Source organism: Brassica rapa, chromosome A10 (assembly GCF_000309985.2).
Source record: "Brassica rapa cultivar Chiifu-401-42 chromosome A10, CAAS_Brap_v3.01, whole genome shotgun sequence".
Classification (NCBI taxonomy): Eukaryota; Viridiplantae; Streptophyta; class Magnoliopsida; order Brassicales; family Brassicaceae; genus Brassica; species Brassica rapa.
Genome location: NC_024804.2, coordinates 9,045,253 through 9,070,383, shown reverse-complemented (window position 1 = coordinate 9,070,383; position 25,131 = coordinate 9,045,253). Strand labels below are relative to the sequence as shown.

The window sequence follows — 25,131 nt, the reverse complement described above, 5'->3', positions numbered from 1 at the left end:
CATGTAGCATTAGAACATATTTTTGTAATCACGTATCATCACGAAATGATTCTTAAAATTTTTAAAAAAATATGTTGGTCCATACAAACATATACTATATTTTTTATTAAACTAACTATCAAATTAATTAGTATTGTACAAAAGAATATTTTTTCTTTCTTTAAATAAAAGCTATAGAATTACCTAATATGGTTAACATATATATGACAATTAATGATTATGAATAATACTTATTTGATAACAATTTTTTTACCCTCTTTTTTTTGTAAATTTTATGTTATATTAAAAAAAATTAAAAAATCACATTATAGCATATAAATAAAAATTTAGATTTTTTATTATATGCTATATTTTGAATTTTTTAACTATAAATTACTAAAAATGGTAAAAATCTCACATTAAAATTTTGTGATCAATGGTTTAACTTTTTTTTTCAAAAAAGATACAAATAATCATATATCATAGGGGTGAGCGTTTGGATATACTTTAGCATTTGTATCGGGTTTTAAGGATTTTCGGGTATTTTAGTATACAGGTATAGAACCCGTTCGGGTATTTCTACACTTCGGGTCGAGTTCAGGTATTTTATGTTTGGGTTTGGATATTTTGGTTCGGGTTCGAATATTTAAATTTTGAAAAAATAAAATAAATTATTCATTGTTTAAGTTTTTTGTACTTAAATATATTTTTAACTTAACTGGCTTTCTAATTTTTAAAAGATTAAACTATTAGTAGGTTTGGAGATAAAACTTTATAGAAAAACACTAATTTCGTTGTTGTTTTAAAATTTTAGATGCAATTTTTATTAATGTAAGAAACAAAAGCTTGATATGTATTTTAAGTGAGTAGCAAATGATTTTGTTCATAATTATATGTATATTATTTAATTTTGAGCAATGTGCATCACTAATATAAATATTTTGAATAAAAAGAGAGGAGTAAAATAGAAATATAAGGTTAAGTATACTTATGTTTGGTTATTTTTGGATATCCATTCCAGTTTGGATATTACCCTCTCTAAATTTAATAACCGTTCAGGTCTTTTGCTACTTTGGTTTGGATTTTCGGATCGGATTCAGACACGGGTTCGATTATCGGATAAAATGTCCAATCCTAATAAATCGTATGAATATAAAGTCTCATTAATATATATTTATATTCTATATATATATATATATATACTAATATCTTTTGAAATAAATTATATACTATATAAAAATATATAAATATGTTAATTTCAAAATCTGCAGTGAAAAATAATTGAGATCTTATTATTTTAATTTTGAATTTTGTATTGAAAAATCTCAAATTAAAAGTTTTGTGATTAACAGTTTAAATTTTTGCTACAACAAATATACAAATGTAACAAAAATCATATGAGTAGGAAGTGGGGGAAATTTTACTTATACACTTTACATGATACCACTTTTCACTTATACCACCACTCAAAGGACATTTTCATAAATAGCACATTCATTAATTGGTAAAAGACTAAACTAACCTAATCTTTACTTCAATCTATCGTCTCTTTCTTCTCCACCGTCGTGACCTTCTTCTCTCTCCTTTCGGATCCACCGTCTCTCTCTCCGTCGGATCCACCGTTTCTCTCTCCGTCAGATCTGCCGTCTCTCTTTCCGAGATCCATCGTCTCTCTCCCTGTGGAGATCGTTCTTCTCTCTCCGTTGAGATCTGTCGTCATCTCCGACGAGATCCATCGTCGTCTCCGTTGAGTTCCATCGTCACTCTCTCTCACGCATATATCGATAAGCAATTACGAGAATCACGATTCAAAACCTCAAAGATGTTGGCTCCTCTCCACGATTCACACTGGTATGTTTCTAATTTGTGTATTTTTTTTCTTCGATTCAAGTAATATTTTGGATTTGTTCTTTCTATTATAAAAAAAAAATCAACGAAGGTTGGTTTACAACAGGTCGATCTAAGAGAAAGAGTTTCAATAGTGAACATTGAGTTTTCAAAAAATTATAAACCTTTATAAATCTGGGTTAAAGTAATTTTAGGATTTTCGTTCCTCTGTTATTCAAAAAACAAATAAGGTTGATTTAGACTTGTCATTTTAATAGTTTTGGTTAGGAGAAATATTTTCGGATAGTGAACATTGTGTTAAAAAAATTATAACCTCTTATAAATCTGGGTTTTAAGATATTGTTGATAGTACAACTCAATGCTTTACAAGGTTTGGTTCTTGTTAGTTTGTGTTTGCCCTTGCGAGTCTTTTCCTTATATTCACTTATGTATCTATGAATAGGAGAGCTTTGTGTTTGGAGCCAGACAAAAACAAACAGTGCAACCTGGCCATCTGCTTGATGCGTATGGGTCGAATCCAAGAAGCTAAATCTCTGATTGATGCTGTGAGAGATTCTTCTGCAGAGATTGAGTTCGGAGATGAACCGTTCACGAAGTCTTACGACAGAGCCGTTGAGATGTTAGCAGAAGTGGAATCTAAAGATCCAGAAGATGGTCTTTCGGATAAGTTCTATGCGGGATGTTCATTTGCAAACGGAACAATGAAGGAAAACAAAGCTCCTCGAAACGCAAACAGGAACCACTCGCATGTTCCTCCTTCTCCAGAATCTGTTAGACAAACGTGAGAGAGGCTCTGTTGGTCCTAGGATGGATGAAACTGGCCCTTATCTTCCCACTGAGAAGGTTGATCAATTGCAAAGTTCTGATACAAGGGAAAGGAAGGTAGTCTTGCTGCAGCTTGGGCTCTAGCAAATCTATATTATCTTGCATGTTAGAAACCTCTTATAAGGGTTTATAAAACTATTTATAAGAACTTATAAATCATTTATAAGGTTTTATAAATATATTTATAAAAGTTTATGAATCTGTATATAAGGGTTTATAAAAATATTATAAGAGTTTAATAATCTTCATACCACAATTTATAAGAGTTAATAAATCTTTTTCAAGAGTTTATAAATCTTTACAAACATTTAGTAGTAAAATATTCATAAAGCAAGTGTCTATAATTCTAATATAAATATTTGTAAATTATTATAATAAATAAAAAATATTTATAATGGTTTATAAAACAATTAATAAGACTTTATAAAATCAGTCTATAAAGTTTTTTAAATATATTATTAAAGTATAATTCATTTATAAGAGTTTATAAAATCAGTTTATAAGGGTTTATAAGGATTATAAATAATTAATAAATATTTATGAATAATTTATGAAGATTTAGAAATCATTTATAAACCTTTATCAATAGTTTATATATATTTCTCATGTGGTGGAAAACAGCGAGATGAGGCAGCAGAGGTTCGTGGGGATATTGAGTTTGCTGTATATCGTTGCGTTCTTAGCTAAGAATAAGAGCGAGTGTCTCCAAGAAGAATGGGGAGTGTTGGAGAAGTCTCCGGAGGCGGCTTTAGATGTGGATCAGACGATCTTCGTGACTGTTTTGTGGTGAATTATAGAATATTTCTGGATGTTGAATCGTTCTTGAGTGTAGATTTGCTCATGAATCATGATTGAACCTTACCGAGTCTATATATATATCCTTTAGTTGATTGTGGATGATGTTAATGATGTACCTCTGTTTGCTAAGAAAATCTGAGAAATGATATAATTGTTTTATAAAGAAGAGGCAGAGAAACCATATCAAATTATATCATCATAATAAAATCCTTATAAGGCTTTATAAATATAATAAATAATTTATAAATGTTTATAAATTATTTATGAAAATTTAGAAATCATTTATAAACATTTATCAATAGTTTATATATATTCCTATAAATGATTTATAAACCTTTATAAAATCACTTATAAGAATATACCGAATATTTTTAAGGTTTTATAAAATCATTTGTAAATATTTAGAAAGGTAATTTCATTTATAAAGTCTTAAAAATCATTTATATGAATATATAGAAACTTTTTATAAGGGTCTATAAATCATTTATAAGAATGTTTAAAATTATTTATAAGGGTTTATAAAATCATTTATGAGGATTTGTAGAATTTCAAAAGGTAATTCTTTTATGAAGTCTTATAAAATTTTATAGAGGCTTATAAATCTGTATATAAGAGTTTATAAAAATATTATAAGAGTTAATGTTGCAATGTCACAGACGCTGGACTTGACGTTGTTCGGGATCCATTCCACAAAGTAGGATGAGTTCTTGTTCTGGATGTTCATCATCTGCTCATCAACCTCCTTAGTGCTCAGCTTTCCACGGAACACAGTGGATGCAGTTAAGTAACGTCCGTGACGAGGGTCAGCAGCGCACATCATGTTCTTCGCATCCCACATCTGCTGGGTCAGCTCAGGGACACTGAAGGCACTGTATTGCTGTGATCCTCTCGATGTCAACAGAACAAAACCCACCATGAAGAAGTGGAGCCTTGGGAAAGGGATCAGGTTCACAGCGAGCTTCCTAAGGTCGGAGTTGAGTTGACCAGGGAAACAAAGACAGCATGTAACACCACTCATTGTAGCCGAGATGAGATGGTTCAGATCACCAACTAGCAAATCACACAAAACAAACAAGTCAAGACCCAAATGTTACATTAAGGTTAATATATACAGAGTCTTTTACTCACAGGAGGGGTTAGAAAGCTTGAGGGTATGGACGCAGATGTCGTAGAGAGCCTCATTGTCGAGAACCATACACTCGTCAGCGTTTCAACGAGCTGATGCACAGAGAGCGTTGCATTATATGGCTCAACAACAGTGTCATAGACCTTAGGAGAAGGAAACAAGAGTTATTTACTAAAAATTAAATTTGTTCCAAATATTTTTTTACACCTTTATAAATATATATATCTAGATTTCAAGATATTGTTAAAAGTACAACTCGACGATTTATAAATCTTTATAAAGAAGTATTTAAACAAGAGTTCAATTAATTTTAGGATTTGCTTCTTTCTGTTATCCAAAAAAAAACAAATAAGGCTTAACTTGTTATTTGAATAGTTTTGGTTAAGATTAAGATTTTCGGATAGTGAACACTATATTTTTACAGAACTATAATTCCTTATAAATCTGAATTTTAGGATATTGTTAAAAGTACAACTGGACGATTTATAAGTCTTTATAAAGAAGTTTTCAAAGAAAAGTGGATCGCATATGTCTATAAAAAACATATAAATGTGTGAACTTGGGAAGTCTTTGAGGAATGCTAGGCAAAATGAGTACAAGGAACTCAAAAATGATTTATAAACATTTATAAAAGAACTAAATGCAACAAAAGAAGTAACAAAGAACTCTGCATTAGAAGCATATGCTATTACTTCTTCAGCCTCACCCCTTCGTCTCTTTGTTTCCTCTAAATCTTGTTCATCCAATTTCTTGTAGCCACCACCACGACCTCCCCTATATGGAGAAAATAAATGAATAAGCACAGGTCTTTCAAGAGAACAGTGAACAACAGCCTATCAGGCTGAAACATAACGTTTCTTAATGCAAAACTTATTTGGCCAAAACATTTCAAGTGAGAAATCACATTTTGATGCATTAGGAGCTTTGTCATACTGAACATATTACCAAAGAAAGCATTCGGTCAAATTTCAGAAGATAATATTGTTTCCCCTTTTCCAGTTATCTACGAGGCCATGTTTAAAGATGAATAAGCTGATACGAAAACTACTATTATCGAACAAAAATCTTATAAATATATCCTAAATTCACCGCAAAAGCATCTATAATACCAATCCTCAGCTCAAATACTGTTAAAGAACAATACAAATGAAGGTTGTCATTGACATTGAGTCATACCTCACACCACATTCATTCTGACCAGGTTTATTGGTGTTGCAGACATTACATTTTAAATGCTTAGCCCAGTTGACATTGCCACACCTGATAATTAAAATATTAGAGCAAAAGAAACGGATTGCTCCTGCTTTGAAAACCAAAGTATATGACCACTAAAGACCGGAACGGCGGAACCAAAGCATATATATACCCACAGCACAAGTACACAAAATGCATAATTACCCAATGAAAACATTCTATTAGCTAAACTAGTAGAAAAGTAGTATAAACTTCTATATAACCTAAAATATACACAGATCGAGTTGCAGTTAGCCCTGAAACTACAAGATATTCACCAAATTAACAAACTTTTCCAAATTAACAAGGAATATCAATGGATAAACTGAAGCAAGAGACACATACTAAACTAAGAATTCATAAGCAACCCAAAGATAAAAACATCTCACACTGAGACAACTACCAAACAAGCTTATAGGTCTCATTTAGACTTACAAGTGGATAAAGGAAGGTTCTTTCAGCATTCTTCTGATTACTCTAAGCCGAAACCAAAAACGATATCCAAAAGCTTTAGTGATTGCTTTTACGGAATTTTTGTATAGATTGTAAAACTAAGTTGAATCGAGAAAGTAAGAAGGAGATTGAAACAGTGGAGCTTCCATGGAATTCATAAACACAATCGAAAAAACTTGATGGTGGTTAGTCGTCTTCATTCGTAAGCACATGTTCTTGATTGATGAATTTATAAAGTCTTATAAATTTGAGATTTGAAAACTTTATGAGAAAGACTTCGTCTTCCTTCTCAGAAATTGATCGATTTTGAGAAATCAAAGATTTAACTACAGAAAGAGACGAAAATCACCATATATTATCCTCTCACCTTTGTTACGCATTCGTCATGTTTTGTTCGTTTGAGCTTGTAGTCCTCACCAAATCTCGTCAGACGTCAGCGTCTTCAAATCTCGCTGGAGTCGTCGAATCTCGCCGGAGAAATCATCATAATCGTAGAATCTCCTCGGAGTCGTGAATCTCGTCGTTCAATTTGGGAACTATTTGAATCGTGGGAGAAAGAAAATAGGTGTATGTTTGATTAAATAAGGGTATAATGGTACTTTAGCCATTAAAATTTTAATGGTAAAATTGAAAAGTGTAAAGTTGAAAAGTGGTATTAGGAAAGTGGTATTAGTGGCAATTCCCCTAGGAAGTGTCAATAATAAATATTTATATTAAAGTATACTATATATCAATGTAAATATCAATAAAATTTAATTTATACCATATAAAGTAAATAAAATTATTATTTTTTATTTAATTACCAAAAACATGATTGTAAATCAGCAAAAGGTATTTGTTTTGATTTACTCTAATGTATATACTTTTATGTATACAAATTATTTTTTAAATAATGGTTTCTGATATCTTATTTGATTCTGACAATAACAGAAGCACACTTCTTGAAATCGAAGTGATTTTTAACATTGGAAGCACTATATATATTATTACATTCAGATTAAATAATTTAGTTTTGATTTTTATTTTTAAAAAGCTTTTAATTAAATATCATCACAAGATTCGAGTCACCTTCTTTTGAGTTTCTTATAAAAATGAGAGATTTGATCATTCGTCTAATATTTTTTTCCCTAATATCCTATCTAGCTATTATAATTGTAAGAATGAAAGATTTGAACTATTTATTATATATTTTCTTCTTTATCATTTAATAAATCAAACAGTTCTTAGTTTATACTTTATTTACATATAAACTGTTTCTCAAAATAATCACAGTGGAATACACCACCAAATATATATATATATATATATCAATATTTAGATTCAATAAATATCTCACATTCAATTCCTTATGGTTTTGCTTAAGCCGACACGGTCATTGTAATTTTAAATAATAAAAAGTTTACACCAATAACATTAAATAGAAAAATTGATTTTAAATTATATTAATTGCATCCATATATGTGTTTACCATTTTAAAATTTTGTTTAATTGTTTAATTCTGTAAACTATATATTTTTACTAATCAACACAATTCCGCACTATTAATTTTATCAAAACTGTATTTATTCTGCAAAATACTTAGAACCGCAGTTGAACCATTTGATATGTTAATTCCATAGAGCTAAAGAGAGAGCCAAAAAAGGATCTTTTGTGTATAATCCTGCATAATCTCGAGACTATAGCTAATCCAATAGCTGCTTCAGCGGCTGCAATTGCTATAACCCATCATTCAGATAGAAGGGGGTAAACAGATGAGTTCAGATATTAATGAACTCTATAGAAGAGTTATCTATCGGAACAATACTCTTACTGATCTGCTTCGACTCATATTCCCAAAAAAGTGGATCCTGCTCTAATAGCCCCGAATAAATTAAATACAAGCATTAAAATAAAAAAGCTTATTATTCCACAACAACAATTCAATTTATACTCTTTAACACCAGCTTTGAATCCAACACTTGCTTTAGTCTTTGTTTGTGGTGCTATAATATTAAATCCACGGGTGACGAGAGTTTAAATGTATTTCTTTTTCTGAAATGATAGGGCCAAAAATGGAGTAAAGAAAACTTTATTAAAAAGGAAACTAAATATTTGCCAAGCACGTGGCTATGGGTGTCAAAATGGGTCATGACCCATGGGTTGACCCAATCCAAGTTGATTCATTAACCCAAATGAACTGTTTATTTTTGATCCAATGGATTAATGGGTTAATAGGTTAATGGATTAATAGGTTAATGGGTTAACAAGTTAATGAGTTTATTGGGTTGAGTCAACTCTGACCCATTTTGTTTTCAATTAAAAAAACCATGAGTAAACCACCCAATTCTAAGGTTTGATAGAATTGGAAAATCATGAGTTTCTCAAAGGGCAATTGTCAATAATAACACCTTTTGAAGTTTATGTCTCAAAAATAGCAATAGAAGGAGAAAGTCACAAAAATGACATTCATTAAAGGGTAAAATATCTCTAATACCCTTGGTTTAAAATTAAAAAAACAAACAAAAATAAATAAAAATAAATAAAATAAAAATATAAATAAATGAAAAAAAATAATTTTTTTTATAGTTTCAGATTATATGTTTTCAGATTCGAAATTTTTTAAAAAAATTTTTGAATTTTTTTTTATTTTTTTTCAAATTTTCTTTTTATAATTTAAAAATACTTTTTGAAACTGTTTTTTAAATTTTTATTTTTTATTTTAGTATTTATTTTTTTATAAAATTTTAAACCCTAATTCCAAAACCCCACCCCGTAACTCTAAACCCTAAGATTTGGATTAATTAACCCAAGGGGTATAAGTGTATATTTACCTCTTTAATGAAACCTATTTTTGTGACTTTGAGCCTTAAGTGCTACTTTGGGAACAAAAACTTGGTTTGGTGCTATTCTAGTCTTTTTCTTTTTCTCAAAAGTTCAATCATTTATTCGGTGGTAAAATGCGTTTCCCGGCAAAACCGCAAAAATAAGTTTTTCCACTAAAACCACGAAAATACGTTTTTCAGCTAAAACCGCAAAAACGCGTTTTTCCGCCAAAACCGCAAAAACAAGTTTTCCTGTCAAAACCGCAAAAAAACGCATTTTTTCGCAAAAACCGCAAAAGCTCATTTTTCCGCAAAACCGCAAAAACTCGTTTTCCCGCAAAACCGCAAAAACGCGTTTTACCGCCAAAACCGCAAAAATGCATTTTTCCGCCAAAACCGCAAAAACGCAATTTTCCGCCAAAACGCGTTTTCCCGCAAAAATGCGTTTTCCCGCAAAAACGCGTTTTCCCGCAAAAACGCAATTTCCGCCAAAACATGTTTTCCCGCAAAAACGTGTTTTCCCGCAAAAACACGCTTTCCCGCAAAATCGCCTTTTCCCGCAAAATCGCGTTTTCCCGCAAAATCGCGTTTTCCGTAAAAACGCGTTTCCCGCCAAATCCTAAAAATGTGTTTTCCCTCCAAAACCGCAAAAACGCAATTTTCCACAAAAAACGCAATTTCCTGCAAAAACACGTTTTCCTTCAAAAACGCGTTTTCCCGCAAAAACGCATTTTCTCTTAAAAACGCGTTTTTACGCCAAAACCCAAAAAGTGTTTTCTCTCCAAAACCGCAAAAACACATTTTCCGCTAAAACCACAAAACGCGCTTTTCCGCCAAAACTGCAAAACACGTTTTTCCGCCGAAACTGCAAAAACTCATTTTCCCGCAAAAATGCGTTTTTCCGCCAAAACCACAAAAAAACGTTTTCTCATTACGATCAACTTGGTCTTAACTTAAAAATAATTCATTATAAAGATGTTGGGTTGATGGGTCAACCATTAACCCTTCTAACCTATTTAATTTAATGGGTCATGGACAACTCAACCTATTTATTAAATGAGTTAGGTTGACCCATGATCCATTAACAGTAAATCCATTTGGGTTATGGGTTGGGTTAGATCCGTTTGACCCATTTTTGACACCTTTACACGTGGCACAATATAATTAGGCGACAGCAGTGTCAGCAAAGTGACCGACCTCAGAGGATCACACGATAAACAAAACGCGCACACATATGTATATATAGATTTTATATAAATCTGGGCCGTCATCCTCCTCCACATTTCTCGCTTTACGCAACTGTCAACGAACGAACAAAAGCAGAAAAAAACCCCTAAAATTGGTCTACAAATATGAACCCTGCAGACGGATCTTTGTTGGATCCAAACGGTACAATGACCGTACCTGCAATCGGACCCTTGACTTCTTCGGAGGATCTGAGCAAGAAGATAAGGAAGCCTTATACCATTTCCAAGTCCAGAGAGAGCTGGACCGAGCCCGAGCACGACAAATTCCTCGAAGCTCTTCAGCTGTGAGTCTTATCCTTTCATTTCAGGCAGCCTCGTTGGTTTCAGAACGTTTCAAATAGATTTGCGACTGCGCTTTGCAGGCGGTGGAATTATTCTTTATGATTAGTAGAACTGGAATTGAGGGTTTAGAAAGTAATTGAAGTTGTAACTAGTAAGGTTTGTATATACATATAGTGGGAAGGATCTTCTTGAGAGACTATGAATGATACTTACTTACTGTTCATTGCTTATTCCAACTGTGTATTTGTGTGATGCATTCATGAGGATTGGGCACATTATGTATTTAGGTTTTTTGATACTTGATTATCTGATTTCTGATATATCCCTTATGCATATGATTTTGTCTTTTTTTTTTGTTTTAGGTTTGACAGAGACTGGAAAAAGATTGAAGCTTTCATTGGCTCAAAGACTGTGATTCAGGTGCAGTTTCTTGTTTGATCTCTCTCTCTGTCGTCTTTCTCTTGGGCCCATCTGTGATTTACCTTGGAATAGGGTTCTTTCCTCCCGTTTGATATCTTCACAGAGTATTCTTTTCAAAACTGCTTTATTGTCTGAACTATTAGGAACAAGAGTTGTACATGCTTTTGTTCCTCATCGCGCTGAGATTTCATCTGTAGATTTTCTGGCATTGCACAAGTGAGCTTGTTTAACTCCATTGTGTGGTTTTCTTTAATATATCGCAGATAAGAAGTCATGCTCAGAAGTATTTTCTTAAGGTACAAAAGAGTGGGACTGCTGAACATCTCCCTCCCCCTCGGCCTAAAAGGAAAGCCGCTCATCCGTATCCTCAGAAGGCTCAAAAGAACGGTGAGTAATTTAGCTTCTCGTAACGTAAGTGCATTGTTGTTTGCTTATTTTTATGTAATTTTTTTATCCGGCATGTGCAGTTCAACCTCAAGTACCAGGATCCTTCAAATCAACAGCTGAACCAAATGACCCAAGTTATATGTTTAGGCCCGAGTCTTCTTCGATGCTGATGACTTCTCCGCCACCCACTGCTGCTGCCGCGGCTCCCTGGATTAATAATGTGCAAACAATTAGCTTCACACCCCTCCCAAAAGGTTTTATTATTATCTGCAAGCAATCACTGTTAATATCATTTCCTTTTTCAAAGTTTTTGCTAAATGAAGCATATTGTTCTTCAATACTCTGTGATAGAAACAGCAGGAGCAGGAGCTAATAACAACTGTTCTAGTAGCTCTGAAAATACTCCAAGACCACGATCCAACAAGGACACAAATGTGCAAGCAAATCCTGGCCATTCATTAAGAGGTAAGCGTTGTTACACACGCTTTTTTTTTTTCCGTATCTTGCTTACCGTTTTTGTACTAAACTGCTCCTCCTTCTTTGTTTCAGTTTTGCCGGACTTTGGCCAAGTATACAGCTTCATTGGAAGTGTTTTTGACCCATATGCAAGTAATCATCTACAGAAGCTGAAGAAGATGGACCCCATAGATGTTGAAACAGTATGATTCATTGTCTCTCCAGTTTTACATTAATCTTAATGGAAACCACGTCGGCTCAAATGGAACCTAATGATAAAACCTAATCGTTGTTTTATTTGGTTCCCCCACACTACAGGTGCTACTGTTGATGAGAAATCTATCAATCAACTTGTCTAGCCCTGATTTTGAGGATCATGTAAGTATATCTTCCTTCGCAAACTCCTGTTAGACAATTTTTACTAGAAAACCCTCCCCTATTTCAGAACTAACCTCAAAACTCTTAAATGATTTCGAAACAACAGAGACGGCTTCTTTCGTCGTATGATATCGGCTCTGAGACAGCAGCTGATCATGGTGGAGTGTTTAAAACCTTAAACAAAGAACCACCAGAAATCTCTACTTGAAGTTCATTAAAAAAGGGGGGGGGGAAGGTTATGATGAAATGTCTCATGTGAGCAAAACCCATATTGGTTAACAGAATACAGAGTGATTCTGTTGTGGGTTTTGTTGTAAATATGAAGAAGATGAAGCTGGCGTTGAGCTGTTATATATATATACGTCTTTTGGATTATCTATGTTATATGTATAGTGTAGCATCTTTGAGTTTAAAAAAAAAGTAGTGTTCGTCTTCTGTCTACTTGTTTTGGAGCTTTTGTTGAAGCATGTAACAGTCTTCTGTGATGGAGACCAGAACTGTTGACGTGTTCTCTTGCATTATATTTTAGTCTAATATTAGACCGAAGAAACAACATAACCTTTTTAAAATAAATCAGGTGTACATGATTTATTTTAATACTGCCCATTTCCAAAGAAACTACTTGTCTTCCTGCACTATGTGCAGTAAAAAAATTTAAAATATTTTTAATAAATAAATATTAATTATATTTTAAAATAAAATAAAATTTTATTAATATTGCAAATTTTCTTTTTCGTATCAATATTTTAATATAAATCTGATTTAATTAAACATAAAACTATATTTAAGAATATGTATGTATATATTTGAAATTATAATCTTAGATAGATTTTTTTATTTATTTTAATTAAATATATTAAATAAATTTGTGAAAGTTACACAATTACCAAAAATCAAAATTAAACAATATTTATAAAATTTGTAGATATATAAGAAAATAATGATTTTATGATTAAATTTTTATAGTTTTCTTAAAAAATTGTATACATTTTTGAAAATTTTAGTAATAAAATTGTATAATTAAATTATATTTCGAAATTTATTATGCCATTTGAATATATTTATTTTAATGATGATTTATGAGTTATTCCCATATTCTAAAAAAAATTCCAAAAATATAAATTGACATTAAATGTAATATATGAGTTATTACCTTATTTTAAAAAATTTACCAAAAATATAAGTTAACATTAAATGCAATTATCCATGTCATATTAAACTATAAGACATGTCATCAATTTCATTAGCCATGTCATATTTGTTTTGTGTAAATGATTATACAAAGGACATGTGGCAAAATCACTTCGCAAATATAGTCTAGGTATATTTATTTTAATGATGATTTATGAGTTATTCTCATATTCTAAAAAAATTTCCAAAAATATAAATTGACATTAAATGTAATATATGAGTTATTACCATATTTTAAAAAAAATTACCAAAAATATAAGTTAACATTAAATGCAATTGTCCATGTCATATTAAACTGTAAGACATGTCATCAATTTCATTAGCCATGTCATATTTGTTTTGTGAAACTGATTATACAAAGGACATGTGGCAAAATCACTTCGCAAATATAGTCTAGGGGATTTCGATATACGAAGTCTCTTTTAGCGGTGACAGTCGGTTGTCTCCTTGCTTGTTTTAACCATTTGTGTGTTGGTGAATTGTATATAGATGATAGATAACTACTTTCCTATCTTAAAGGCCCATATTTTATAATTTCAGAGTCCATTAAAAGTCCAAACAAGCATATAAATTCATCTTTTTCGGAAAGAGGAATCCTATCTTCTTTACACTCTTAAATCTCTCCACTCCCTGCGTCTCTTCTCGAGAAAGCTCTCCCACCGATACAATGGTACATTTGAGCTCTCCTTTCGATCTATCGCGTCATGTTTTTATGGATGAATTCTAACAATTATCGTCTTCCTTGTATGTTTCAGATTATCTCAGAGGAAAACCGCAGAGAGATCTGCAAGTACCTTTTCGAAGGTTCGCTCCTTCGTATCTCTCTATTGTCTAGATGTCTGTATCAATATTTACTCGTGACTACTTTAGCTTATGCTATTGGAGGATTAAACGGTGTTACGAATTAGACCATTCTTAGTGTCATTTCAACATTTTTAGTGTGATCTAAGAACGAACTTATATCTAGTTAAGTTCCAAACTCTTGTTATAGTTTAGAACTCTGAAATTCAAGTTCAACTTCTAATACATTTTAGAGTTTAGACAAATCCACTGCTGAAACTACATTGCACAATGTTCAAATTATAGGTTAATGTCTGAATGTCTGAGTTTGTGTAATGCATTTTTTCATAACTTGTTTTGCTAGAAGTTTCAATGTTTGTCTTGCGTCGTTGCTTATTAGAAGATGAGGCTGTGTTGATGGATCATATTTGAATGTGGGTTTTGTAGAAGGAGTTTACTTTGCGAAGAAAGATTTCAATCTCGCAAAGCATCCGTTGATTGAGTCAGTACCCAACCTGCAAGTGATCAAGCTCATGCAGTCTTTCAAATCCAAGGAGTATGTTAGGGAGACATTTGCTTGGATGCATTATTACTGGTTTCTCACCAACGAAGGGATTGAGTTCTTGAGAACTCACCTTAACCTTCCTTCTGATGTTGTTCTTGCTACCTTGAAGAAGTCTGCCAAGCCTATTGGTCGTCCTTTTGGTGGCCCACCTGGTGACCGCCCAAGGTGATTTCACTATTTTCTTACCTCATTACCTACCTAAATGAGCTTTGATGATGACTTAGTTTGTGGTTTCTTGTTGGTATTTCAGAGGACCTCGCTTTGAAGGAGGAGACCGTCCCAGATATGGTGACCGTGATGGGTATCGTGCAGGTCCTTGTGGTGGTGAAGGCGAAAAGGGTGGAGCTCCAGCTGATTACCAGCTATTTTTCCAAGTAAAATATCTTCATTCATTCCCCTTTTGCCTTTATTTGCTCAAAATGTATTAGTTCTTAGATGATTTTCGTTTTAAGAACCTTAAGGGTGGGGTTCTCCACAAAATAATAGACTCCACACCTACATACACATATACAACATATACTTATACACATATGAATCTTTAGAACTCTAATGGGTAGAACCCCCCCTCCCCCCCCCCCATTGGAGGTGCTCTGAACCTCCTGCTATACTGGTTAACCTTTTCGGCTCTCATCCGATCTTGATAATTTGTAGTAATAACGTCTTGATATCTGATACTTCTTAACCTATTAACCATTTCAAAGTCTTTTAGTTATATCATGTACATAGCTTATGTTGTGATTTTTCCGTATCTTGGATTGTTTGCCACTGTTTTGACACTTTTGTGGTTTGTCTTGTACAGGGAAGTGGCGGCAGGCCTGGTTTTGGCCGTGGTACTGGAGGTTATGGTGTAGCTGCACCATCTGGTTCAGGTCTCCCTTGAAGAAGAAATGTTTTTAGTTGACAGTAAGAGGATGGAGGACTTGTTTCACCTTTTAAATTTTGTTTTTGTAATCCAAATTCCACAATTCTTCATAATCTATTTGAATTCAGTTTAATTGTGCCTAGCAAAAATGAAAATTTCGAAAAAGTTGCGTTTCTCCCCCTGTCTTCTCACTCCCCGTGAGCATAAAATGAGAAAATACCATTTACCAATTTAACAAATCAAATTGTCTATGTTCATTAGCGTTATTCTTCGAATGAACAGTGATTTTATTTTGCGCTGAACTTGTTGGTTCAGCGGCGGTCTTGCTGAAAGTGAATCTAACTTTGGTTTGTTATTGATGGTTCACTGTACTTGAGGTCTTCGTTGCCAAAATTTTAGTTGCAGCAAGATAAACATGCTAAGGTAATAGCTCTACGGCAATTGTTCCCTCCTTTGCTTGTGTAGTTGTGTTGGTTTTTTAGTATCAGTTGTTTTCAGTTTAGATAAAAGCGATTGCTAGTGAACAAACAAACTCACTTAGCTCTTAGCTGACTATTAACTTGAAAAGGACAATAATACAAACATACGCACCAGACACGAAAAAAAAGGAAAGACGCTTACAAACCAACAAAAGTTCAGACGACCATGGAAGACACCAAGACAAAAGACACTAGAACTCTTAATACTCAAAACGACCAAACATAAGGCGAGATTTGGTTCTCTTAGTCAACTTTCTCCATTTTGCTCTCTTCAGCAGCATCCTCCTCCAAGGCAGGCATGTCACCATCTTCCTCAACATTCTCGTCCTCATCGATGCTCAGACCCAGCTTCAACATCCTGTGAATCCTAGCTGCAAACGTGTTCGGCTCATCGAGACTGAATCCAGATGTCAATAGAGCTGTCTCGAACAGCAACATCACAAGATCTTTTACAGAGTTGTCGTTCTTGTCCACCTCAGCTCTCTTCCTCAACTCCTCCATTATCCCATTGTCTGGGTTGATCTCCATGGTTTTCTTGCTTGACATGTAGCCACTCATGCTGCTATCCCTCAGAGCCTTCGCCTTCATAATGTTCTCCATGTTCGCAGTCCATCCATACTCCCCAGTCACAAGACAGCAGGGAGAATAAACAATTCTGTCTGAGACGACGACCTTCTCAACCTTGTCACCGAGAATGTCCTTAATTGTCTTGCAGAGGTTCTCGAAGGACTTCTTCTTCTCTTCCTTCTTTTTCTTCTCTTCTTCTGTCTCATCTTCAAGCTTTAACCCTTCCTTCGTTGCAGAGACGAGTTTTTTTCCATCGTATTTCTTCAACTTGCCTACAGCGTATTCATCAATAGCATCGACCATGTAGAGCACTTCGTACCCTCTTTTCTTCAGCTTCTCCAGGAATGGAGAGTTCTCTACCGCCTTTTTGCTTTCACCAGTTATGTAGAAGATGTCCTTTTGCCCTTCCTTCATCCTTGTCACGTAGTCTTTCAAGCTCGTCATCTCATCAGCGCTTTTTGTCGAGTGGTAGCGAAGAAGATCAGCAATCTTTGACCTGTTCTGACTGTCCTCGTGGATACCCAATTTGAGATTTTTGGAGAAAGTGTCGTAGAACTTGTTGTAGTCCTCTTTTTTCTCGGCAATCTCGTTGAACATCTCCAGGCACTTCTTCACTAGGTTCTTCCTGATCACCTTAAGGATCTTGTTCTGCTGGAGAGTCTCACGGGAGATGTTGAGTGGTAAGTCATCAGAATCAACAACACCTTTCACGAAACTGAGGTACTCTGGGATTAACTCTTCACAGTTGTCCATAATGAACACTCTCCTGACATACAACTTGATGTTGTTCAGCTTCTTTCTGGTGTCAAAGAGATTGAACGGAGCTCTCTTTGGAACAAAGAGAAGCACTTTGAATTCAAGCTGCCCCTCCACTGCGAAGTGCTTCACGGCAAGATGATCCTCCCAGTTGTTGGTCAGGCTCTTGTAGAACGAGGCATACTCGTCCTTGCTAATTTCTTCTGGCTTCCTCAACCAGATTGGTTTCTGCTTGTTGATGAGTTCCCACTCGTGAGACACTTCCTTGATCTTCTTCTTCTTTTTACCGTCCTTCTCCTTCTCTTCATCAACTTCTTCAACTTCGCCTTCAGTTTCTTTCTTTGCTTCGTCCTCATCCTCATCATCACTGATCTCCTTCTCAGTTGTTTCTCAGTCCAGAGGTAAATCGGGTAACTGATGAACTCAGAATGCTTCTTCACCAAGTCCTTGAGTCTCCTCTCCTCCAGATATTCAAGTTAAACAAACAGACACTCTCATAAGGACACAACACACAATAAGCAAAAGAACAATCCTGAAATTTTCGACTGTGACTTCATTACCTGATCCTCTTTGAGGAAGAGAGTGATCTTAGTTCCTCTACCAAGCGGTTCCCCGTCCACATCCCTTGTAACAGTGAAGGAACCACCAGCTTGAGACTCCCATACGTACTGCTCATCATCATTGTGCTTGGTGGTGACAATAACCTTCTCAGCAACAAGGTAAGAAGAGTAGAAACCAACACCAAAATGACCAATCATGCTGACATCAGCACCAGCTTGGAGCGCTTCCATGAACTCCTTGGTACCAGATCTCGCAATGGTCCCCAAGTTGTTCACCAGATCTGCCAAGTAACAAAGGAGTCAAAAACAAGCGGCACAAGAAACACTAAAACCTCAATGAGAATAAAAAGAAAATCAGGGATGAGAATGCGTTACCAGCTTTGGTCATGCCAATGCCAGTCGATGATAGAGAGCGTCTTGTTGGCCTTGTCTGGGACCAACCTAATGAAGAGCTCAGGCTGTCCATCGAGCTTGCTCTTATCCGTCAAGCTCTCAAATCGAATCTTGTCAAGAGCCTAATAATATTCACAATCAAGTTATTTAATGTCATGATCTACATTCAACCATGATTAGCAAGCAAGATCGAGAGATCGATTCCTAAACTAATACGCACAGGTTGATATCTAAAACTAAACCTAATCGAACATCGTAAGCAGGAAGAACAAGCAGGAGAATAATAAGCAGAGGAGAGGTTTAAGGAGGACGTACATCAGAAGAGTTACTGATGAGGTCACGTAGTAAGATCTCCTTGTTGCTGTAGAAAGTGTTGATGATCAAGCTGAGAATTGCTGGTTGATTTCAGCCTGGAAGGCGAAGGTCTCTGCGTCAGCCATCTGAACTTCCGCCATCGCCAACGATTCGGAAACGAAGATCGAAGAGATTGCTGTAGAAAACTTAAGTGAGCGCTTCGAGAGATTTTGATGATTCTATCTTAAGCAGGCAAGGAGAAACGAAGCACAATATATATTTATATGAGGGGAGATAAAAGTTCTAGTCTCTTCTTTTGAATGCGAGGAAACCAGTGGATTCTCGATTGTTCCATGAAACGACGTCGTTCTTGCTAAGTATCCTTTTTTTTTGTCACAGCTTCTTGCTAAGTATCCACATCCTCCTCTTTCGATGAAAGCAACCGTTTCCTCGAGGGACCCACCAAAGGTGTCTTTGTGAGCAACAAATTCTAGTAGATTCTTCTTTTGTTTGTTTCCGGTTTTTCAAACCTTATAGCCGGAAAAGAAATTAGTTTCGGTTTGAGAAATTTCATTTTTTTTTTAAATTTATTTGCCTTCTACAAGTTTTTTGGTTTGTAATTATAAAAACCCAATTTCTCTTTTTGAATTCATTCATGGACAAAGTAGTTCTTACATGTTTTCTTATATTCATCCACATATCTTCGGTAAATTTTAAAATAAAATTCTCTCAAATAGATATTTTTAAGTTTTTGTCACACAAACAACATTCGAAAAAATGACCAAAATAACTTTTTTTTTATTTTTAAAAATTTAATTTTAATTTTTAATTTTTAAAATTTAAAAATCCTATCCCAAAATTCCACCCCTTAACTCTAAACTCTAAGTCTAGATTTGTTAACCCTAACATAAAACTTATTTTGTATTTTTATACTTTAATAAAATTTATTTTGGTAATTTTCTTCATTGATAGATTTTTTTGTGAAGATAAACTAAAATGAGGTTATCATATGAAAATTCTCAATTTTAAACTAAACATATTTAGATAAATAGTTTCAATTCATATTTCAGTTCGATTTTCTTCAACTCTACAGTCAGGGCCAGCTTACTAGGGGGACAAACGGTGCGACTTCCCCGGATTCAAGCTCGTGTCCTCCCGTATAATAATAACTAAGGGGACCATTTTTTTTAAATCTATATTGTTATATATAAAAGAAATTATAAATATAATAAATAAAATTGAAAAAGATCCATAATTATTTGATCTGTATATAGTCTTATTTTCATTACAAAATATACAGATATTACTGATTAAATTTTAAAAATATTTTAAATATTATCTGCATATAAATTTTAGAGAGTGAATTTTTTTTTTTTGTCTTAAGGTCCCTAACAATGTTGAGCCGGTCATGTCTAATGTCGCATGAATCATTTGGCTTGGATTCAATTTTAGTTCAAATATAAATATGTCTAATTCGAGTTTAGTGAAACAAACAATATTAATATGGCCATGTTCGTTTAAGTTGCGACCTACGACATGGCTCATGTCGAAAGTTATTGTGCGACCAATTGTGCAATCAAGTCGTAAGTCGCAACATTTGGTTAAAGGTCATAGAAACCTACGACCAGCGAAATTAACAACATTTTAGTTCGCTGCGACAATGCAAACGTACAGAGCCTATACGGTTCAGTTTTCAACATATTCGGTTTAATACAAATCAGCTCAGTTCCTCCTTGCTTGAGTACTCTACCAGATATATGCTTGATTAACGTAACTAGTGATATATAATAAAACAATTATGATGGTATTTCGAAATCATTATGATTTTGTCCTACAAATCTGATCAAGAACAAGAAGAAGCCGCCCGCTAGCCGTTATGTTTAAAAATATAAACCAATTCTCATTTGTCCTTCACCAATAGTCATTACAAGAACACTTGCCACCTTCGAACCGATGAAACCGATTGTTATCTCTCACAATGATCACTCGCCCCGTACATACCGACATGAACTTGATCGCATTATGACAATCCCCGCACACTCGCAGGTTCTTAATCACCCTGATCGGCCTATCCGCCGGAAACGTGATCAGCCCAAAAGCAATAGCTAACCTCTCGCTATGATACCTTATGGTCTGATTCTTCTCGTCTCCATCCACTTCTCTCAGAACAAAGCTCGTGTCTGCAACGTAACCCACTTTCTCCATCTCTTCCCCTAACTCAGCCAGCTTCTCGTAGATCTCCTTGCTCCTCTCGTGTCGTCTCTCTCCAGCTGCAAATGTATGAACTCTGTTCCTTTCTTCAACCCAACTTAGTCCTGTTTCCTTCTTCTCCCCTCTGTCTCGAAGCAACTTTCTAGCTTTGGCTGCGTCTTCGAATCTACCATCGGCTGCATAAGCATTGGATAGCGAAATGTGCATACCGGAACTCACTGGTCCTAGTTCAAAGACCTTGTCTGCTGCAAACGCTGCAAGCTCTGTGTTCTTGTGGAGTGTACACCCCGTGAGTAAAGCTCCCCACACTGATTCCGTGGGATCGATAGGCATATTCGTGATGACTTGGAGGGCTTCTTGTAGCTTACCAGCTCGTGCCAACATATCCACCAAGGAAGCGTAATGCTTATCCGTCGGCTCGATTCTATATTCTTCCTTCATTATATCAAAGTAGTACCTCCCTTCGTCCACCAAACCCGCATGGCTACAAGCATTGAGCACGTTCAGAAAAGTTATAAAATTTGGTTTCAACCCAGACCGTTTCATCTTCTTAAACAACTCTATAACTTGTTGAACGTGCGAGTGTTGCGCACAGGCCTTGAGCATCGCGTTCCAAATCCCAAGATTCTTCACGGGGGTCTCGCGGAAGGCTTGATAAGCTCCTTCTAGAACACCACATTTTGAATACAACGAGACTAAAGAGCTTCCCACGAAGCTAGACGAGTCGAAGCTTGACTTAATACACAAACCTTGAACCTGTCTGCCTAACTCAAGAAGGGTCGAGTTAGCGCAGACACTGATGACACTTGAAAATGAGTGATCATTGACTTCAAGATTATCAAACAAAGCTTCTTTAAACATCAACAAAGCTTCCTCGTTCTCACCCATCTGTGCATACCCATAAATCATCGCACTCCAAGTAACAACATTTCTGTGAGGCATTTCGTCGAACACCTTCCTCGCATCAGCAACCTCTCCACATTTCCCATACATGTCGACAAGAGAAGTCCCCACGAAGACATCGGACTCGTACCCACTCTTCATCGAGAGACAGTGAACCGATCTTCCCACATCAGAACGACTGAGAATGGCACAGGACTTAGTAGCCGACGGGAGAACACGATCATCAGGGCGGAGGTTCCCGGCCATCATTTTCCTGAGGAAGTCGAGGGACTTCCATGGAAGCTCGTTCTGGGCGAAGCAGGAGATGATGGAGCTCCAAGTCGTGGCGCTCTTTTGCTGGGTTTCGTCGAAAGCTCGGAGAGAATCGAGTGGGAGCTGGGATTTGGAATAGAAGTTGATGAGATTGTTAGCGATGAGAGGGATGAGAAAGAGGCCTGATTTGACGATATAACCATGAAGCTGAAGTCCTTTAGCAGTGGATTTGGAGCGAGCTGAAGAAAGAAGGAGATCGTTAATGAGATGGTAGTTGTGGCATGGAACGGCGAAGAAAGCTGAAGAAACGTTGTCGAGCATTTGGACGATCCCGACGAGAAACCAAAACCTCAGTGGGTTTAGTTGTCCCTTTGTTGGGTAGATTTTGTCATGAATTGTCTCTGCCAGTTAGGCCCATTTACTTAAGTTGTTCACTTATTTGGCGTAGGATCTTTCATGGTCACGTGGTTGACAAACACATATGACCGCAACAATTTGAGTAGATTTCCTACCAGTGTTTTTATATCCGCCGGTCGGACCGGTAAACCCACTGAACCACTGAGTAATTCTTTTTTGGGAAAATTGTTTTTTTAGAGCAAAAAAATGGTAACTATGTCCCTTTATACTAATCTATACTATTTTATGTTCCATTAGACTAATTTTTTTCAAAATGGCAATAATGCCCTTAAAATTGTAATTTTTTATTCTTTTTTCGTTTTTTTATTTTTTTGTTCCTTTTTTCGTTTTTTTATTTTTTTTTTTTAAATTGGTTTTTTTTTCAAAATATAAAAGTGAATATTCCCAAATATTTTGTTTCCATATTTTTAGGAACTGATTTCTTATCCGTAGAATACAACTAATATGTAGAAATCGGCTTCTATAGTTTTTTAGAATTATAGTAATGTTTAGATTTTGATTTCTACATGTTTTAGATTTATAGTAAATCTGTAGAAGTCGGTTTCTACGTGTTTTAGATTTATATTAATGTGTAGATTTTGATTTATAAAGATTTTAGAACGATAGGTTAAGCGCAGAATGTGTATTCTAAATATTTTTAGAATACTCCTATTTACGTAGATCACGTATTCTAAACATTGTAGATTCAATGAAAAAAATAGATTTCGTTTTCTACTTCGTAGAATGTCATTTCTACTTTATTTAGAACATAATCTGAAATTTATAATTTTAACTTTTTGATAACTCGAAAAAATATCACTAAGTTCATATAGGTATTTTATCAAAAGTTACTATTTTTCCAAATTTTTTTTGTTTGTAAAACTATTTATTAAATTTATTTTCAAAAATATTAAAGGGTGTTATAGGAAAATATGACACAAAATATAGATTAATCTAAAGGGACATAGTTACCATTTTTTTGCTCTAAAAAAACAGTTTTTCCTTTTTTTTTTTTGTCATTGAGGAATATATCAAAACAACAAATTGGAAACCAATAGACCCCATAAAAACCCCCCAAACATTTGGGAACAATAATAGTTCCTTTAAAGAGGAATAAGAATAAGAGCTTAGGCAGCAGTTGCTTCCTCCGATAACACTGCGGTCAACCATCTAGGGCCATTCCATGCCACATAGGATTGGAGGCGAAGGCGTTGGTCGCTTGTGAAACTCTGCGCAATCATAGAGGCTGCGTGTTACTGGAATTAGCGACGAACTGCAGGTTGCTTCCAGGCATTGAGTGAATGTGTCTGATAATGGAGTGAATAGCATGGTAATTTGGAGGATGACTGAGAGGATTACTAAAGATTTCAGCAACCTTCCCTGAGCAACACTCAAATATAACGTTTCTGAATTTCAAATCAACCATTGCTTCAGCAGACCATGACAGAGGGATAAGATCAGCTTGTACACCTGATAGGACACCACTAAAGCTTCTTCTACTATGGACCAGAGTAGTCCCAGCTGAGTCACTTACAACCCATGCAGCACCACAAGTTTGAGTGACTGCAGACCATGAAGCTCCCACATTTTAGATTTAACAAAGGACATGAGAGGTTTCTTCCACCGAGTAATTCAATTTGGGTTCTTAAAAATATCCGTTAATTAAAAATCCAATAAAAAACTCTTAAACTCGACAACCCGGCAACTGGTTGAACCACCAAATGAATCAATGAGTAATATTTTTATATAACTGTTTAATTATTTTATTAAAAATGTTGTACTACAAATAATAAGTTAGGATTTTAGTTTTCTCATGAACTTATCGTTTTCCTTACTGCCGCATATACTTTATATATCCTTCAACTTTTTTTTAAATTTTTTTATAGTATTTTGTTCATTATGAATAGCATTTATTATTGCATTCTAGGTTCTAACTTCTATCATATAGAATGTGTTTTCTTCTTTTTCGTGAATCACATGCTTTCATTTTTTTTACATGTGTCTAAATAAATAATATTTTATCATGAATCAAATTTATTGATCTTATTCATTTAAAAAAACATATATAATATTGACTAAATTATTATTGTGATATTTAGATTTTGATGAACATTTATTATGCCACCTCAAGAAGATAGAGATTTTTGCCAAAACTAACCCACAACTTGATTTTAACCCCAAACCTATATCCAAACTTGAATCAAATGCAAAACTAACCTAAAAGCCTAGTGAAATTACAGCTCAACCCTTTGTGACCAAACAAAAAAACAGAAGCCATTTTTACGAATATAGCCCCAGTAAATCGTCTGAGTCGCCTGAGATGTTGGAAGTCGTCTGGACGACTGAAGTATAAGTCGTCTGGTACCAGTTTATTTTAAAAATAATTTATAAATCTTGTAAAAAAATATTTTGATGCGTGAAAAATAAAAATCAAGTAATTATAAACAGTTTTAAGTGATATAAATTAAAATATGATAAAATTGATTTGTTTTGAAGATAGATGAGTGGAAGAAGTGACTCATGATATTCTTTGGTTTAGGAGTTTGACAAACATATGTTGTAGTATTGTATGTATTGTTAGGGTTAGATTTTGGAAAACTAAATTTTTTTTTTCAAAAATTAGTTTTCACCTATATGTGTTTATTTCTGTGTATAGTAAACACTTTTCAAGTTTGATTTGATTTTATGA

At 34.6% G+C, this 25,131-nt stretch overlaps 5 protein-coding genes and 1 pseudogene across 7 annotated transcripts; 3 read left to right on the top strand and 3 right to left on the bottom strand.

Annotated features, from left to right (window-relative positions):
* Positions 1-574: 574 nt before the first annotated feature.
* LOC103846077 lies at positions 575-4,734 on the bottom strand (annotated as a pseudogene).
* On the top strand, positions 1,698-2,672 carry LOC117129011 (protein POLLENLESS 3-like). The gene is made up of 2 exons (XM_033282291.1): positions 1,698-1,830; positions 2,270-2,672. The coding sequence occupies exons 1-2, from the start codon at positions 1,802-1,804 to the stop codon at positions 2,610-2,612; spliced, it is 372 nt and encodes a 123-aa protein (XP_033138182.1). The 5' UTR covers positions 1,698-1,801; the 3' UTR covers positions 2,613-2,672.
* Positions 4,735-9,566: 4,832 nt separating the features above from the next.
* Positions 9,567-12,786, top strand: LOC103844751 (protein REVEILLE 6). Of its 2 annotated transcripts, none has more exons than XM_009121561.3 (8): positions 9,567-10,594; positions 10,955-11,012; positions 11,276-11,399; positions 11,480-11,653; positions 11,757-11,864; positions 11,949-12,058; positions 12,174-12,233; positions 12,340-12,786. In XM_009121561.3, exons 1-8 carry the CDS (start codon positions 10,416-10,418, stop codon positions 12,439-12,441), a joined length of 915 nt encoding a protein of 304 aa, XP_009119809.1. In that variant the 5' UTR covers positions 9,567-10,415; the 3' UTR covers positions 12,442-12,786. The 2 variants fall into 2 exon arrangements, with proteins under 2 accessions (XP_009119809.1, XP_009119808.1); XM_009121560.3 differs by having other exon boundaries at positions 9,898-10,594; positions 11,751-11,864.
* An 825-nt stretch (positions 12,787-13,611) lies between these two features.
* On the top strand, positions 13,612-15,766 carry LOC103844750 (40S ribosomal protein S10-3). Of its 2 annotated transcripts, XM_009121558.3 has the most exons (5): positions 13,616-14,094; positions 14,180-14,228; positions 14,652-14,934; positions 15,020-15,143; positions 15,569-15,766. In XM_009121558.3, exons 1-5 carry the CDS (start codon positions 14,092-14,094, stop codon positions 15,647-15,649), a joined length of 540 nt encoding a protein of 179 aa, XP_009119806.1. In that variant the 5' UTR covers positions 13,616-14,091; the 3' UTR covers positions 15,650-15,766. The 2 variants fall into 2 exon arrangements, with proteins under 2 accessions (XP_033138042.1, XP_009119806.1); XM_033282151.1 differs by having other exon boundaries at positions 13,612-14,228.
* A 378-nt stretch (positions 15,767-16,144) lies between these two features.
* Positions 16,145-19,146, bottom strand: LOC103844749 (heat shock protein 90-1). The gene is given in 7 exon segments (XM_009121557.3): positions 16,145-17,822; positions 17,825-17,924; positions 17,994-18,274; positions 18,369-18,391; positions 18,393-18,508; positions 18,702-18,779; positions 18,782-19,146. Coding segments are annotated over 7 exon segments (2,127 nt in total). The 5' UTR covers positions 18,842-19,146; the 3' UTR covers positions 16,145-16,353.
* Positions 19,147-20,445: 1,299 nt separating this feature from the next.
* Positions 20,446-22,766, bottom strand: LOC103844748 (putative pentatricopeptide repeat-containing protein At5g52630). The gene has a single exon (XM_009121556.2). It carries the CDS (start codon positions 22,365-22,367, stop codon positions 20,592-20,594), a length of 1,776 nt encoding a protein of 591 aa, XP_009119804.1. The 5' UTR covers positions 22,368-22,766; the 3' UTR covers positions 20,446-20,591.
* Positions 22,767-25,131: the final 2,365 nt, after the last annotated feature.

Coding starts and splice junctions, on each gene's coding strand:
- LOC117129011 (XM_033282291.1), top strand. CDS start 1,802: ATGTTGGCTCCTCTCCACGATTCACACTG. Junction 1,831..2,269: donor CCTCTCCACGATTCACACTG/GTATGTTTCTAA, acceptor ATCTATGAATAG/GAGAGCTTTGTGTTTGGAGC.
- LOC103844751 (XM_009121560.3), top strand. CDS start 10,416: ATGAACCCTGCAGACGGATCTTTGTTGGATCCAAACGGTACAATGACC. Junction 11,013..11,275: donor GCTCAAAGACTGTGATTCAG/GTGCAGTTTCTT, acceptor AATATATCGCAG/ATAAGAAGTCATGCTCAGAA. Junction 12,234..12,339: donor GCCCTGATTTTGAGGATCAT/GTAAGTATATCT, acceptor TCGAAACAACAG/AGACGGCTTCTTTCGTCGTA.
- LOC103844750 (XM_033282151.1), top strand. CDS start 14,129: ATGTTTTTATGGATGAATTCTAACAATTATCGTCTTCCTTGTATGTTT. Junction 14,229..14,651: donor CTGCAAGTACCTTTTCGAAG/GTTCGCTCCTTC, acceptor TGGGTTTTGTAG/AAGGAGTTTACTTTGCGAAG. Junction 15,144..15,568: donor ATTACCAGCTATTTTTCCAA/GTAAAATATCTT, acceptor TGTCTTGTACAG/GGAAGTGGCGGCAGGCCTGG.
- LOC103844748 (XM_009121556.2), bottom strand. CDS start 22,367: ATGCTCGACAACGTTTCTTCAGCTTTCTTCGCCGTTCCATGCCACAAC.